The sequence below is a fragment of the Schistocerca cancellata genome, chromosome 3 (assembly GCF_023864275.1).
Source record: "Schistocerca cancellata isolate TAMUIC-IGC-003103 chromosome 3, iqSchCanc2.1, whole genome shotgun sequence".
NCBI lineage: Eukaryota > Metazoa > Arthropoda > Insecta > Orthoptera > Acrididae > Schistocerca > Schistocerca cancellata.
This window is the reverse complement of record NC_064628.1, coordinates 215,006,848-215,024,224: the sequence shown is the minus strand read 5'-3', so window position 1 is coordinate 215,024,224 and position 17,377 is coordinate 215,006,848. Positions and strand designations below refer to the sequence as shown.

Sequence of the window (17,377 nt, the reverse complement as noted above, 5' to 3'; positions counted from 1 at the left end):
CTGTAGGCAGTATCTATCTTACCCCTAGTGAGATAAGCCTCTACATCCTTACATTTGTCTTCTAGCCATGCCTGCTTAGCCATTTTGCACTTCCTGTCGATCTCATTTTTGAGACGTTTGTACTCCTTTTTGCCTGCTTCATTTACTGCAATTTTATATTTTCTCCTTTCATCAATTAAATTCAATATTTCTTCTGATACTCAAGGATTTCTACTAGCCGTCGTCTTTTTACCTATTTGATCGTCTGCTGCCTTCACTATTTCATCCCTCAGAGCTAACCATTCTTCTTCTACTGTGTTTCCTTCCCCCATTCTTTTCAATTGTTCCCTTATGCTCTCCCTGAAACTCTGTTCAATCTCTGGTTTAGTCAGTTTATCCAGGTCCCATCTCCTTAAATTCTCACCTTTTTGCAATTTCTTCAGTTTTAATCTACAGTTCATAACCAATAGATGGTGGTCAGTGTCCACATCTGCCCCTGGAAATGTCTTACAGTTGAAAACCTGGTTCCTAAATCTCTGTCTTACCATTATATAATCTATCTGATACCTTCTAGTATCTCCAGGGTTCTTCCATGTATACAACCTTCTTTGATGATTCTTGAACCAAGTGTTAGCTATGATTAAGTTATGCTCTGGGCAAAATTCTACCAGACGGCTTCCTCTTTCATTTCTTACCCCCAATCCACCTAGTATGTTTCCTTCTCTCTCTTTTTCTACTCTCGAATTCCAGTCACCCATACTATTAAATTAGTTCCAATTTTGGCCAGCAGATGCATATCTGGCGCTGTGAACACAAGAAAGGCACGTAGAAATATTGTCACATGTAATGATTAGGAACGGGACAGAACGTGAAGTGAGAAAGGCATAATTTTATTAATAACTGCCGCTCACACAGTTTGTTCAGCATGAGCACTGGAGACGTTGACGAGTTCAGCGCCAGATTTGCAACTGGTAGCCAAAATTGCAACTAATTTTTTCCTGCGTAAATCAGTTTTGCATTAACGCATCAGCATACCTACCAAGTTTTTGTGCCATTCGATACTTACAGCCACACTGGAGCTCCGCGAGTAGCTGTACTTTAAATATGACCGCCCAGTATAAACATCCCCAGGCTGTAGTAGCTAAGACACGTCTCCGCCATATCTTTCTTCCTGCCAGTTTCACAGAAGAACTTCTGTGACATGTGGACGTTAGCATATGAGGCACTGGCAGAAGTAAAGCTGTGAAGACGGGACGTGGGTCGTGCGTGGGTAGCACACAGTTTTAACCTGCCAGAATTAGTTTATTTGCCGTCCGGCATCTGATAGTAGGCGTGGATTTGGAGAGAAAAGAAGGGAGGTCGGTTTGCCAGGTATAGCTGTTTTTCGAGTTGTGCCTTGTTTATAGGTGTAGTTAGTGTAGCTCCATTTTCCCAGTATACTCTACGCAGTGAACCCGCTCGCAAACTTTCGAAAATCTAAATGACGAACCTCTGAAGTGAAGAAAATACGCAGTACTCTCACTGCTGGATGTTCTACTGTGAATTAAACTTAACTGCCACAAAATTCCATTGATAAATAATGATTTCCGGGAACGAAAATATCTATCTTGATCAGAGATGTCCACTTCATCGATTGGGTACTTGAATACGTGAACTTCGTTGTTATCCTCATAACTACTGATACGGCCAGGAACGCCACACATCTTCACCATAGTAAATAGTAACACTCAGGTACTAAAAACAGTATAAACCCCGAGGCTACTACGATTTATGAATGGACAGAACTGTTTAGCAAATCATGTGAAGCTCTAATAGAGACATCCTCTTCAATGTCGACTACGCTGCGCACATGTTCACCTGTAGCAAGTGACGTTAGTCTGTACCAATCAGGAAGCTTGAAAGGTTCGTTGTAGTAGTTTTCGTTATGTAGTAGTTTTCGTTACGTTTTCATTTTTGCCACTGCCATCTTCTCTGATAACTGGTTTATCTGACCAAGTGAACTGTGTCAGTGCAACGGAAGCGATGTGTGTCTCCCGTAAAGTGTGCACACTGAATATTTCAACAGTATGTCGTTGAAGTCACTATATAATTTGAGAGGGGTGATAAATTAGTGTGAAATATGCTGTGAGTGTATAATGAAGATTCCATTCTCCCCTTATTAATCAGTCCCATACCCCTAAATTTACTGCCATTTAATTACTGATGAAAACTTGGTTATGCGAGTTAAAGAGAGTGGCTGGTAGGGATCTTCCAGTTAAAAGTTGAAGCGTAATACTTTTACCTGCGATTGTAGTGTTGAAAATGTATCGATCTTGTGAATACGCAACTAGTAAACATTTTGCAAAAGTTGCATCGGTCAAGTAGAGATCCACTAACCCCTTCTTGAATTTTTAATTGTTTATTTAGGATACATTTCTATAATACGCATCAGTTCCATTATCTAATGTAAGTTTTCTGAATTTACCTTGTATTTTAGTTTTTATATTGAGAAGTGCCTTATGTGTGTTTGAACAGCGCCAATATTAGACTACACTATCGTTAAATCTGTTGTCACGATCTCTATCTGGCTCTGATATTCATTGGCCTGAGCAAATTTCACCGAATTACCTCCTAGAACCTAACCTAGAGCTCGGACTATGCTAGAAAACCAGGATTTCAGGAGTTTTTCTCACAGCAAGTTAGTCGTCAGGAGCAACTGACTGCCTGCACTGTTGGGGCGTTAGCCTTATATAGCCCATTGTCGGCTCGTGATTGATTGGTAATTACGTAATGTTGTTGCAGATTATGTCGACATCTGCACTGGTGACCCGCCGCTCCCGTAGTAGAGCGAAAATTGCGACGAATCTCTCTCTCCATCGTGATCTCGCTTTCATGCACCGCTAACATTATATCCGCTATTACGGTTGAAGTTCTTCTCACACATTCTTATTTCTACAGCTATTCTTATTTCTACAGCTCTTTAGTTACAGACTTCCTGTATATAGAAGCCTGGGAGTAAACTTACGTTTCGTCAGACAATATGCTGTGCTCAGTACTGCAGGTTTCTCTAGTTCCCAATTTTTAATATGCGCTTGATGTTTTGCGCACTGATCGAAAGCGGTACGGGTGGATTGACCGATATAATTGATTCCGCATTCTCGTGCGGTAGCGTTCTCGCTTCCCGCGCCCGGGTTCGATTCCCGGCGGGGTCAGGGATTTTCTCTGCCTCGTGATGACTGAGTGTTATGTGATGTCCTTAGGTTAGTTAGGTTTAAGTAGTTCTAAGTTCTAGGGGACTGATGACCATAGATGTTAAGTCCCATAGTACTCAGAGCCATTTTTTTTGCTTCCGCATTCAAAGCGATATTGTAAATCCCAAGGACTCTGAGGCCCAGACTACCCATCTTCTTAGCTAAGAAAATAGCTCTAATATTTTGTCTTTCCAGGATTCTAACTATTTTACTGGATGTAGCGACGCAGAAAGAAAGGAATACAATCGGAAGTGTCAACATATTCACGTTATCTTTCCTTGGAGAACGCTAACTTCATTCTCGTATCAAGCGAACCATAGCCGTTCTTTCGGGACATGAATTTCATATGATTAATTTCCTAATCCAAGTGGTCCTCGTCAAAAGCAGTTTTTCATTTGTGTGGCTATGTATTTAAAACTGCTCCCTTCCTGGCTGGGTGATCAAAAAATCTGGGCGCTAAGAAGTAAGATATAAATTAGTGTGCCAAGTGTTCCGATACGTCCATCCGACTTTCGTTGTATCAAAACCTCTAAAAATTTAGCCTTCCTTCTTTCTCTGTCACGACGGTGAACCAAAAGCTTCTACGCCGCGTGGCCAGATTAATGTGTCGTCAACATAGCCATGAAGTGAATATGGTCGAAGAGGGAGTCAAATTTAACAATATGGATTGGGGGTAAGAAATGAAAGAGGAAGCCGCCTGGTAGAATTTTGCCCAGAGCATAACTTAATCATAGCTAACACTTGGTTCAAGAATCATCAAAGAAGGTTGTATACATGGAAGAACCCTGGAGATACTAGAAGGTATCAGATAGATTATATAATGGTAAGACAGAGATTTAGGAACCAGGTTTTAAACTGTAAGACATTTCCAGGGGCAGATGTGGACTCTGACCACAATCTATTGATTATGAACTGTAGATTAAAACTGTAGAAACTGCAAAAAGGTGGGAATTTAAGGAGATGGGACCTGGATAAACTGACTAAACCAGAGATTGCACAGAGTTTTAGGGAGAGCAAAGAGAACAATTGAAAAGAATGGGGGATAGAAATATAGTAGAAGAAGAATGGGTAGCTTTGAGGGATGAAGTAGTGAAGGCAGCAGAGGATCAAGTAGGTAAAAAGACGAGGGCTAGTAGAAATCCTTGGGTGACAGAAGTAATATTGAATTTAATTGACGAAAGCAGAAAATACAAAAATGCAGTAAATGAAGCAGGCAAAAAGGAATACAAACGTCTCAAAAATGAGATCGACAGGAAGTGCAAAATGGCTAAGCAGGCATGGCTAGAAGACAAATGTAAGGATGTAGAGGCTTATCTCACTAGGGGTAAGGTAGATACTGCCTACAGGAAAATTAAAGAGACCTTTGGAGAAAAGAGAACGACTTGTATGAATATCAAGAGCTCAGATGGAAACCCAGTTCTAAGCAAAGAAGGGAAAGCAGAAAGGTGGAAAGAGTATATAGAGGTTCTATACAAGGGCGATGTACTTGAGGACAATATTATGGAAATGGAAGAGGATGTAGATGAAGATGAAATGGGAGATACAAAACTGCGTGAAGAGTTTGACAGAGCACTGAAAGACCTGAGTCGAAACAAGACCCCAGGAGTAGACAACATTCCATTAGAACTACTGACAGCCTTGGGAGAGCCAGTCCTGACAAAACTCTACCATCTGGTTAGCAAGATGTATGAAACAGGCGAAATACCCTCAGACTTCAAGAAGAATATAATAATTCCACTCCCAAAGAAAGCAGACGTTGACAGACGTGAAAGTTACCGAACAATCAATTTAATAAATCACGGCTGCAAAATACCAACGCGAATTCTTTACTGACGAATGGAAAAACTGGTAGAAGCCGACCTTGGGGAAGATCGGTTTGGATTCCGTAGAAATGTTGGGATACGTGAGGCAATACTGACCCTACGACTTATTTTAGAAGATATATTAAGAAAAGGCAAACCTACGTTTCTAGCATTTGTAGACTTAGAGAAAGCTTTTGACAATGTTGACTGAAATACTCTCTTTCAAATTCTGAAGGTGGCAGGAGTAAAATACAGGGAGCGAAAGGCTATTTACAATTTGTACAGAAACCAGATGGCAGTTATAAGAGTCGAGGAACATAAAGGGAAGCAGTGGTTGGGAAGGGAGTGATGCAGGGTTGTAGCCTCTCCCCAATGTTATTCAATCTGTATATTGAGCAAGCAGTAAAGGAAACAAAAGAAAAATTCGGAGTAGGTATTAAAATCCATGGAGAAGAAATAAAAACTTTAAGGTTCGCCGATGACATTGTAATTCTGTCAGAGACAGCAAAGGACTTGGAAGAGCAGTTGAACGGAATGGACAATGTCTTATAAGGAGGATATAAGATGAACATCAACAAAAGCAAAACGAGGATAATGGAATGTAGTCGAATTAAGTCGGGTGATGCTGAGGGAAGTAGATTAGGAATGAGACACTTAAAGCAGTAAAGGAGTTTTGCTATTTGGGGAGTAAAATAACTGATGATGGTCGAAGTAGAGAGGATATAAAATGTAGACTGGGAATGGCAAGGAAAGCGTTTCTGAAGAAGAGAAATTTGTTAACATCGGGTATAGATTTAAGTGTCAGGAAGTCGTTTCTGAAAGTATTTGTATGGAGTGTAGCCATGTATGGAAGTGAAACATGGACGATAACTAGTTTGGACAAGAAGAGAATAGAAGCTTTCGAAATGTGGTGCTACAGAAGAATGCTGAAGTTTAGATGGGTAGATCACATAACTAATGAGGAGGTACTGAACAGGATTGGGGAGAAGAGGAGTTTGTGGCACAACTTGACTAGAAGAAGGGATCGGTTGGTAGGACATGTTCTGAGGCATCAAGGGATCACAAATTTAGATTTGGAGGGCAGCGTGGAGGATAAAAATCGTAGAGGGAGACCAAGAGATGAATACACTAAGCAGATTCAGAAGGATGTAGGTTGCAGTAGTTACTGTGAGATGAAGAAGCTTGCACAGGATAGAGTAGCTTGGAGAGCTGCATCAAACCAGTCTCAAGACTGAAGACCACAACAACAACAACAGTTGCTACTTGCTATTTCTGACTTCTCGTGTGACTGAAGAGTAGGCACATACGATAACCTTCTTGTTGTGAATACTGCGAATTCTCGAGCACTGTGATTTGTAACAGATATGTGGAGTAGACTGATTGTCGATGTCATTCGTGCCTGCCTCTGTGCGCTGAATGTCGTTACCTGTATGAATGCTTTTGCGCGCGCCGTTGTAACAATGTTGCGATTTACTCTTTTGAGATCAGATTCTTGGTTAGAAAATCATTGACTTGGTTTCCGCTTCACGGTAGACATGTGTTCCTTAACATTAATTTGGTCCAGTCTGCTTGGACCTGTAGCTTGATTTCATACGAAAGCTTGTCATATTTATTATTTGGAGTCAGGCTTCCGTTCTGAGCACCCACTGATGTGATGCGATGTATTCAAAATAGTGGTTGCGTGCTTTGGAATTAATGTGATCTACGTTAACCTGTGATGGTTCACTATGCATGTGTTAAGAAAATCGTTGTATCACCCTTTCTTCTGAGTAATTAAACATGCGCATGTAAAAATATTCAGATGAATGCGTGTGACATTGTAATATTTTTCTGTATTGCATGCCTACCTCCACGAAGTCGTAGCCGACAAATTTGTTTAAAAGAGGCACACACTTCAACTTACGATGTAAACTGTGCGCTTAAAGTATGTACTTTCTTCGGTAATTATAAAAATTGAAATAGATTTTTGACTCAGTTTGTCTCACGATTCCACACTTACCGTTTACTGTGAGAAACAACCAAGGACGAAGATGTGCACTTGCCTTGAACAGCAACGTGACTTATTCCGGGTGCAGAGATAGACGATTATATTTCAGATGCTGTTGCAGTGCGGAATGGATCTTCCTTTCCTCAGGTAAAATTTTATTTCAGTGCTATGACGAGCATTTTTTGTGTATTTTTGAGCAACATAACATTTACGCATTTCTTCATAATTTCCAAAACGGAACTAATGAAAGTTGAAAGGCAGGTTTTTGTTTACAGTTAGTTAAAGTTCCACAAATCATTGATTCATGCGTTAAAGCTAAGGTTTAGCTTGCTGCTTTTCTTGTTAAAAGGTTTCACAGTTAAATATAAGTTTCACTTATTGAGTTTCCGTTTATGAGGCCTTGTTCTTTAGCTGGCGTTGCTTGGACCACCCAGAAGTGTTTGTGATTCCCGTAGGGAGTAGAACCCGAATTTCTATTCAGGGAACCCAACACGGCCTTAGAGGCAAACGATACAGAAACATATACCACCTCTATTCGTCTGGCTGCTTCATGTTAAACGGCAGAAACGTGCCGAGGTAAAAGTAACAGACAGATGAATCTAAATTCCGTATTTTGGATCCCCTGGAGCTACGCGATGGCGGCCTCTTCCAGCTGGTTATTAAGGTTCACCTACTCTGGTGTCACCGATAAGAATCGCACCTCTGAATAAACCATTTCCCCGCTACATATTTCCTCTAAACAGGTGGATCGTAATCCTGCTGTTGTCTCTAGATAACAATTATCTATAAAACTACAGAATGACTACCGTTTCTGCTCGGTGCCCCGTAGGCTTAGCAAAATAAATTCAACTTACCTCTGCGAAACGCACACTCGACTCTCCTCAACCATGTAAAACGGACGACCCTGCGAACAAAATGTTTAACATTAGGCCATTCAGCCAATCAGCCCTACACACCACAAGCACACCTTTTGTATGTGCCTCTTCTTTCATGATAGAAAAGCATTTTAGGGTGGTACCTCTTAGCTGACGCTCTACAGAGGCAATGCTCAGAAAAGTTCCACTGGCACTGTAGAAAATCGAAGTTCATCAGCCCTGGGTGTATCTTAGAGAAAATTTAGCCGGCTGCATCTTTATTAAATCCAGAAAATGCCCTTATTCACCCTATCAATATGAAAATTCCACACTAAGCTCCAGCTGTCTTCTGTGTCGGCTTTGAACTAGCCTTGGCCTCGAAAACAATAAGTCATAAACTGAATGAAATTCACGGGGACATTCCATTTCGAGACACAGTATAACGACCAGCAAAAATACTTCATTGTTATAAGTAAATACAAGTCTTACGTACACAATGGCTAAATGCAGCCAAATTTCGGTTTAAAATCGCTATTCATAGCAATCAGTTTGACAACCCAGCTTCATCTTACAACCGTGTGCCTGAAATGTATGTTTTGAGACAAACATCTTAATAATTGGTTGTCTAGGTTATCCAGAGAGGAAATCTAGAAAGAAATGACTGCCAGAAGGACTGATACAGACACATAGAAAAGTGAAATCTACCTTCGGTGATACTGAAAGGAGGAGTGATAATATTAAGAGTACAACTGGAATTCCAATACGAAACACAGAGCAAAGAGCGCATAGATTGAAAGAGAGCACTGAAAGCCTCTACATGGGAAAGAATTGCCTGAAGACGTGACAAAAGAAAAAAACTGGAGCCAAATGGGAGACATAGGGGATCCAGTATTAGGCAGAACTGAACAGGGCTTTGGACCACTTAAGATCAAAAAGGTAGAGGGAGAGAGAGAATATTCTAATGGAATTTCTAAAATCATCGAGGGAGGTGGCAACCAAACGACTATTCAGGTAAGTCTGCAGGCTCTAGGAGAGTCGTGACGTACCATCAGACATTCGAAAAAATTATCATTCGCATGATTCCGAAGATAGCAAAGACAGGTAAGTGTGAAAGCTATCGCGCTATCAGCCCATGCATCCAAGCAACTGACAAGGATAACATAAAGAAGAATCGAAAAGAAAATTTAGGAACCGTTGGATGAGTGTTAGGCTTTAGGAGAGGTAAAGGCACCAAGGAGGTAGTTCTGACGTTGCGCTTGATGTTGGAAGAAAGACACGTTAGTAAGATTTATCGATATAGAAAAACCAAAAGCATTCGACAGTGTCAAATGGTGCAGGGTGTTCAAAATTTGGAGATTAGGAGTAAGTCATAGGAAAAATCGAGTGATATACGATATGCGCTAGAACCAAGAAGAAAAAATAAGAGCGGAAGACCACGAACGAAGTGCTCTGATTAAAAAGGGTATAAGGTAGAGACGCAAGCTTTCGCCCCTGCTGTTCAAACTATACGTCGAAGAAGCAATGACGGAAAGAAAAGAAATATTCAGAAGTGGGCTTAAAATGCACGATGAAAGTATATGAATCGCTGGTGACGTCCTCCTCGAAAGTAAAGAGGAAATACAGGATCTGTTTAATGGCATGAACTGTATAATGAGTGCAGAATATGGACTGAAAGTGAACAAGTAATGAGAAGTATCAGAAATGAGAAAAGCGAGAAAATTGACGCCAAAATTGGTAGACGAAGTTACGGAATTATTCTACCTTGGAAGCAAAGTAACCCATGATGGACGAAGCAGGGAGAACATAAAAAGTAGTTAGCATAGGCAAGGATGATATTCCTGCCCGAGACGTGTTAAAAATAAGCCTTAACATGACGAAGGAATCCCTGAGAATGCGCGTTTGGAGCACAGCATTATATGCAAGTGAATCATTGGGGTGGGGAAAATAGGAACTGAGTGAATCGAATAGTTTCAGATGTGGTGCTAGAGAAGAAATTTGAAAATTAGGTTTACTGATAAGATCGGGAAAGGGAAGGTTCTCCGCAGAATCGGTGAGGAAAGGAATATGTGGAAAACACTGAGAAGAAGAAGGGACGGGATGATAGGATGTGTGTTAAGACGTCAGGAAATAGCCTTCACAATGTTAGAGGAAGCTGTAGAGAGTAAAAGCTATAGGGGAAAAAACATATCAGAACACAACCAGCAAATAATCGAGTACGTAGGATGCAAGAGCTACTCTGAGATGGAAAGGCTGACATAGGAGAGGAATTCGTGGCGGCTCGAGCCAAACCAGACAGAAGAGAGAGAGGGGGGAGGGGGGGAAGGGAGGCTGAAACTCATTGAGTTCAGAGCCATATTGACAAGATCAAGTTGGAAAGAGTCCACAGAACCTACTTATACCGTGACGTTATGATGATGTGGTGTATGACAGCATACCTGTGTGAACAGAAAGAGATCAGTACACTGACAATATTTTATGCGTCTTTAATTTATGTGGGTTGTTGTGACAGACTGCTCTGTAGTGTAGTCTGAGGTATACGTTAGGTTATAAAGTGAAAATTTGATTGCGATTTGGCGAAGCAACGGGATGAAGGTACAAAAGTGACAGTCTGGCTGTCCATTGGTGTTCTCATAGCGAAAGCTTCAGTTACTCAGCGAGGATGTTGGTCGTCTCATTTTAAAATGAACAATACTGGCATTTGCTTTGTAATCAGGCTGACCGAATGGGAATGTGAAACACTGTCTTCCCAAATGCGAGTTCACCATGCGCATCCAGGCTCCGTATATGCAAAACACACAACGGGTAGAAATACTGGCATTCTATTTGCTGCCGGTGTGTAATATCATCACCTATGGCCTTACTGCACAGGATTTCGCACATTCTGATACACTATGTGTAGAGACACACTGCTCGTCCAAAAACTTACAACGCTGATTCTCTTCCTAGCATGTGAGTGACGACAGCGGAGTAATTACAGTGGCAGGTTGAACTAACAAACATAAACAATATCTGATGTATATTCGACCAGTCAGTTGTGAGCAGGCAGCGTTTGACAAATGGATGTGCGATCCTTGTGTGCCATCGTTTATGTATTAAGTCGCAATGGAGCAATGTGTCTAAATTGATTGTTCAAGGCATTCTCCAGAATGTTTTGAAGATCACAAAACTGTGAGCGAAATTTGTCCCGAACACCTTGATTCCCTACCAAAATGAAGTACTTACTGTACATGCATAATGACAAATTTAGACTGTACAATGAGCAAGTAAAACTAGGCAGTACATAAAACACTGGAAACAAACCAGCCCTTTAAAGTTGTTCTTCAGGCACATTGACATACTCTGTCAGTCCAAAAAAGATCCGAGATTGGATTAATAAAGAACATACTAGTTATAAGGCGAAAAGCGCTTTTCTAGAAAAAGTCATCGCCGGTGACGATACTTTGTGTTGTGTCAATAACAACACACCTCAAAACGACGAAGTGTAGAATTCACATAAAGGATCAACACTTTAATGAAATAACCTGCATTCAAGCCAATGTGACGCGCGAGTTGAAGACCGCACAGAAGTATTTTTCTAACAATTTCATGTGGTATTATGAACGTTCTGTGGGTTGAACTCAGGGAGGAGACAATGTAGAACGGCTGAAGCATTAAAACCACCATCTTAACTGTTCTCGTTCCTTAATAATCCACTCTCGTAACTTTTTGGTCAGAGTATGTCATTGTGCCTGAACAGCAGCTTTCAAGTGCTGGTTCCTATGCTGTGTCTTGTACACTGTCTGGTTTCAGTTGTTCGTTTTACAGTCTAGATTTGTCATTATGCTTGAACGAGTAGAATAAGAAGTTCGGTTTTCCTTTTAAGTACATTGTTCAGCTACATAAGAAACTTTACTTTCTCTTAAGGTACGTTGTCCAAAACGCGACGCACACTAGCGACTGCGACGGGTCGCTACGTGACGTCAGAAGTTGGCTGCTGGCGCATGCGCAGTTCGAGTTTGGGATGCGACGCGCGACTGTTGCGGCAGCTGCCGCAGCACTGCACCAGTGAGCAGTGTTGCGACGGAAGTCGGACGACACAAATGACGTACGGCTGCCAGAAAGATGTCGAGCCAGTCAAGGAAAACTGAAATGAGCCACTCACAGGATGTGATGCTCTGTGAGCTGGTCTCGTAACGTCCTTGCCTTTACGATTTGAAGAACCCTAAATATAGAGACACTATGTTCAGAGACAGAATTTGGAAAGAAATTGGTGCACAGTTGAAACTAGCAGGTGAGTGAAATATATAATATTTTCCCATTAATGCAAATTTTTCAGGCCTGTTATGAAAATCAGTATAATCCATGCAGATGTAGAATTAGAATGATGAAAATTAACTTGAAGGTCAATTTTCGCATTACTCTTTTCTGTGACGATAAAAATTGAAAACGGCAAGTACATTATAAAATGAACAATCTAAAGTACAACGAGAAAGTTACATTTTACAATACCTTCACTTTGAAAGTAAACAGTAGATTGGTGTCTTGATGATACCTTCTAGTTGTGAAAAACCACCACGAGATTGTTGCACAGCTTTCTGTAATCAATAGATGTTAGTTTTTGAGGAAGGCGTTTCTCAACAGATTGCGCAAACAGTATGCTGCAATAAGTAATTTGTCACATTCACTTCAATTCATTGGTAGAAGATGGTGCTCAAAAAACTTATGCCAAAAGTTCACTACTGTTTTACAAGGCCCTTCTGACACAGTTCAGAATTGAAATTCGTCTTTTGTAAATCCTGGAGTCATCTTTTGAGTGCAGCTTGGCAAGATTAAATGTTCATGTCATCCATAACGATGTATGCTGTCAGAATATAAGAATATGGGAGTTCATTTGGATGGGAATAAAGAGTCAGTCGGCTATGAAAGTTACCTTAGCTTGTTCCAAAAGTTTCTGCATGAGAGAAACTGACAAGTATAATTTGGGGAAATTTTGTGAACAAGCACAGACATTATTTCTTCCACATTTCTGCCAGTGTATACTGTAGACGTTCAGAATGAAAATTCTAGAGATGTTTAAGGTGTAACCCTATCTTGTTGTGAAGAACTTGAAACAATGCAATGACGCTAGCGTGCGCTTATTGTTAATAAACTTATCTTTCATTGGAATTTTAGGTGAAATGTGCAAAAACAGATGGAGGAATATTCGGGACTCGTATCAGAGAAATAAACGAGAAAGAAAGCTTGGAACAGGCTCAGATGCCTCAGCAAAACCAAGAAAATGGGTTCTGCTTGATCACTTGGCTTTAAGAAACCTACATTTCGTGGCATTTTAAATGAAATTGTCAAGAGCATATGGAGAAATATTAGTAACTCATACCGAAGAAATATGGCATAAAATGGTTTCATTAGGTCCGAATGTGTCAGCGAAACAAAACAAATGCATTCTCTATCGTGTAATGACCACACGATTCTCGTTGCGCGTCGACAGAACTGGCGGCTAGTCGCGACGCTCCCGGAGATATATGAGCCCAAATCTCGGAAACGGAGATCGATATCATTCTGATCTCAACTTTAAAAATAATTTCGATATGTTAGCTTCTTTTCATCGGCAACGATGTATGACCTAACGTGAACCATACGTAAAGTAGCCAGCGACCACATTTTTCACTGTACACAATTCAAATTTTATGCAGTAGGTTACTTGTAAATTAAATATGGGAATAACTGTGACGAATATCGGAAAAATAGACACCTCATTATCAAGCTGTGATGTGAAACTGTAAGATACGCAAACATCAATTTCTTGTGCCCTTTACTTTCCTCACAATTGATAGAGAAGTAATATATAGCGAAAAAACACGCAAAACCGGAAGAGATACTTTTCAATTTTTTAAAGTAAAAGGAGAATCTGTATCGAAAAACTATCTCTGGGAGCCGATGTAACTTTGTTGCATTAACATACAGTACTTTTTACAGCAAGAAAATCTGAATTCTTATTTTTCTTATGTATTTGAATCCGCCGCCGCCGACCGGAGCTTGGGAAACAGCGACGACTCCTGTCGTGTTGCGGCCGTGTCGCCGTCTGCCAGGGTGGGAAAAGAGGAGGGGGCAGCGTCGCAGTCGCAGCCAACTGTCGCGTCTTGCACAACGTAACTTTAGACTGCCTTTTATTATGAACCTATATATCTGATGATAGTAAAGAAATTTCTCTCAGCTGTAAGAAAAAAATTATTACTTATTCGAACTATAAATAAAAAACTCTTTCTGAATAACAAGGACCAGTAGCTAGTTTGTTGGAAAGTTTTTCTTTTATTCTAGCCACACGAAAACGGCCATTGTGTACGGTGGATATACTGAATAGTAATCAGAGTTCAAGAAAGAATTATTTTTATTAAACATTGGATTATTGATTTAAATAAAAAACAAAATATGTATTTTCTATCTCATATGAAACACGTTCTTTAAATTTAACAAATGTAAACAACATTCATCACTTGTAAAGTCCAATAATGGACTCACCAAATCTTACTAACATAAAGACATTATCAACGAAAGTAGTTATCAACGAAATATGTTTATCTATAACTTATAAATAAATCAACATTTCTGTGTTAACAATTATAATTGCCTCCATGAATATTACTGCATACGAAAATGCCTGGGAAACATTTGTGATCTGCATGTCTGATGAAGCTCTGACATAAGCAGCCACAACAAAAGAGAACCTTTGAAACCAATTTGGTCCCTACATCAATCACCAATCACCATTCAACAATGACTGTTTACAAAAGATGTGTTCACTATATATACAAAAGTTTAATACATGTGCTATGGAATAAACAGTTTTGTACAGCTAAATATTAAATTGTAAAAGTAATATAATGTAAGAAACTTAATGAAGTGTCATTTCATGGTACTGAACAACTGTCTGTGAGAAAGTACACTGAATTTTTGCATATTGTAAATATAACATCAAAAATTTAACTAGGCATTTCTGACTGAATTAGCTACCATTGCTCAGTCAACAGTTATGATGTATTACATGTTGTTGTAAAAGTTAATTACAATGAAACACTACAATATACTTCAGGAAATAAGATGCATTACAATAGATCAAGCAACACAATTAACTTTAGTTAGAAATGACATTCTGTTGTTAGTGAGTATCACAAACATCCACGTCAGTCAGCATCATGGACATTAACATATCGATTTGATTCACAAATATAATACAGCACATGAGCGAAATCTGGAATGTAATGTTTGAAGATTGTACTCCTGTCATGAAATAAAGACAATTTTTAAGGGAAAGACCAAGAATAGTAAGAAAAAACAAAATATTAGAGACACAAATTTTGGTCTTCTAGTATATCTTTCTGCTGACTAATCAACAACAAAAATTATAATTTTTCTTCTGAAAAAGACTTAAGGCTCCTGAGAGATAAATGGACGTACTTCAATAGCGACCACTGTCGCTAACACATTTCTGCCACAGTGTTTCTGACCCTGAAATCCTCACAGAATAGACTATATTGTCCACTGTCTTCGATCTCTTACTAGAAATTAATGAAAACAGCGCTCATAAGACAAGTTCAGATCAGTAGTGGGATTCTGACCACTGCAAAAAACTGGCACATTATAGCATCACTATTTATTCCTGACCTGCAAGATCACAGGGGCTGTCTTTCTCCTGCATTGCAAGAGTAAATAAAGACTACAATTACCATTCAACACGAACGCTATGCAGTCTGTACGGCTTAATAATTTGTACCAAACATTTCAATATTACTACATGGGAGTCCAAACTAAAAGAAATCTCCACCAAAACGTTGCCAGCCAGCGGCAAATTGGCAAGGTATGCCAGATTTGGCAGGCCTACCAAAGGACGTGAATATGTGCTTATATATACAGAAACGTACAATGAACGAAATTTGAGGACGTAAATTGTTGCACGCCACCTTTACCACTGTGCAGCAGAGGCATTACATTTCGGTCACTCCGTCGGTGCCTCTGGCCTTTCGCAGATCTGCTGCTGTTCTTTGTCCTCTTGCAGAGAGTCCTGTGAGGGGTTGCCAGTGCTGACATCTGCCGGCAGCTGCTGGTCACAGCTCGGCTCCTCGTGCTCCTCCGTCGGATGCTGTGGCTCAGTCGCAGGTTCCTGCTTCACGCACACCTGCGACAGCTGCTGCTGCTGCTGCTGCTGCGGCGACGGAGAGGCTCCGCTGCTGTCCGTACAGCAGACGGCGCCGTTGTTCTCAGTGCTGGCACGCGGCGACGCGGACTTGCTGCCCCTGGCTGACCGAGTACGCCGACCAGGAGTCGCTGTGTGGGCGGTTTCTACCGGCTGCTGCTGGGGTTTGTAGCAGGGATCCAGCTCATATGTGCCGTTACTCCCGCTATGTTGATAGAATACCTGTTTCAAACCAAAGGAAGATTTTGTTCAGTCAAAAATCAACAACACTTTTTTTCCTTCAATTACTTGTATGTATAAATCCATTAATCTCTGTTGTTGTGGTTGTATCTCAACAAACTAGAATGTTATTATGAACATTAATACAGCTACCATTAAAGGCGGAATACGAACAACAGGTTCCAGTTGGTATGGTTCAATGGCATTTTAGGTGAAAAAAATCTAAAATTTCCAGAATGGATCTTCACTTTGCAGCGGAGTGTACCTGCCTAGGATTCGAACCTGGGACCCTTGCCTTTCACAGGCGAGTGCTTTACCAAATGAGCCATTTAAGCACAACTCATAACCCACTCTCAGAACTTTACTACTGCTAGTACTGCATTTAGAAATTACTTTCTATTTCTTCGTGTATCTGCCCAAGTACCAAAGTAAAACTTTACAGCTTTTATGCAAGTGCATATCTCTACTAATAGACAGGATAAGGTAGAAAGGATGTGACTTTTCAGAACATTCAGTATTCAGGCTCAGGTAGTAGGAGTGAGGGTCTGATGTCACGTTTTTGGTAGCTCCTTCCATTATTTTGTTTAGTCGAGGTGTTGAGGCCGTGGAGTGTGCAACATCGTGTGTTTGCTTACGATTGTTCTGTGCGTAATAATGAGTCTATCGTTGCAGTTCAGCGTGACTTTCGTCGCCATTTCAATCTTGCGAGACATGATTTTCCATTCGTACGACTAGGGGCTCATCGCTCAGTACAAATTGCAGAAAATGCTGCAAGAATTCGGCAAGCCGTACTCTGTACTTCTGGTCGATCTACTGGGAAACATTCTGCCGAACTGCTCCTCAGTAATCGTACAGTAAGGCGTATTTTGCGCATTGATCTAGAATTTCATCCCTATAAAATGGCCATGGTGCAACAACTGAACCCTACAGATTATGTACAGCGGCTGAATTTTGCTCGAGAATTGGAGGCCATACTTGAGCAAAACGACATTATTTTTATTATGAGTGATGAGACTCATTTTAATTTGAACGGCACGGTGAATCAGCAGAACTGTCGTTATTGGGCCAATGAAAATCAAAAACTAATGCATGAGACACCATTATACAGTCCAGTTTGACAGAGCACTGTCAGAGAG

The 17,377-nt window shown here is 40.5% G+C and overlaps 2 protein-coding genes across 2 annotated transcripts in view; both read right to left on the bottom strand.

Moving 5' to 3' along the window:
• The window catches only part of LOC126174848 (HEAT repeat-containing protein 3), a 649,038-nt gene that overhangs the window by 521,657 nt on the left and 110,004 nt on the right, over nucleotides 1-17,377 (bottom strand). The window lies entirely within an intron of this gene.
• Nucleotides 14,241-17,377, bottom strand: part of LOC126176231 (zinc finger protein 423 homolog) — a 268,751-nt gene continuing 265,614 nt past the window's right edge. The window contains exon 13 of the mRNA XM_049923376.1: nucleotides 14,241-16,244. Coding sequence (XP_049779333.1) covers nucleotides 15,825-16,244 — 420 coding nt within the window. The 3' untranslated portion in view covers nucleotides 14,241-15,824. The remainder of the gene's footprint in view (nucleotides 16,245-17,377) is intronic.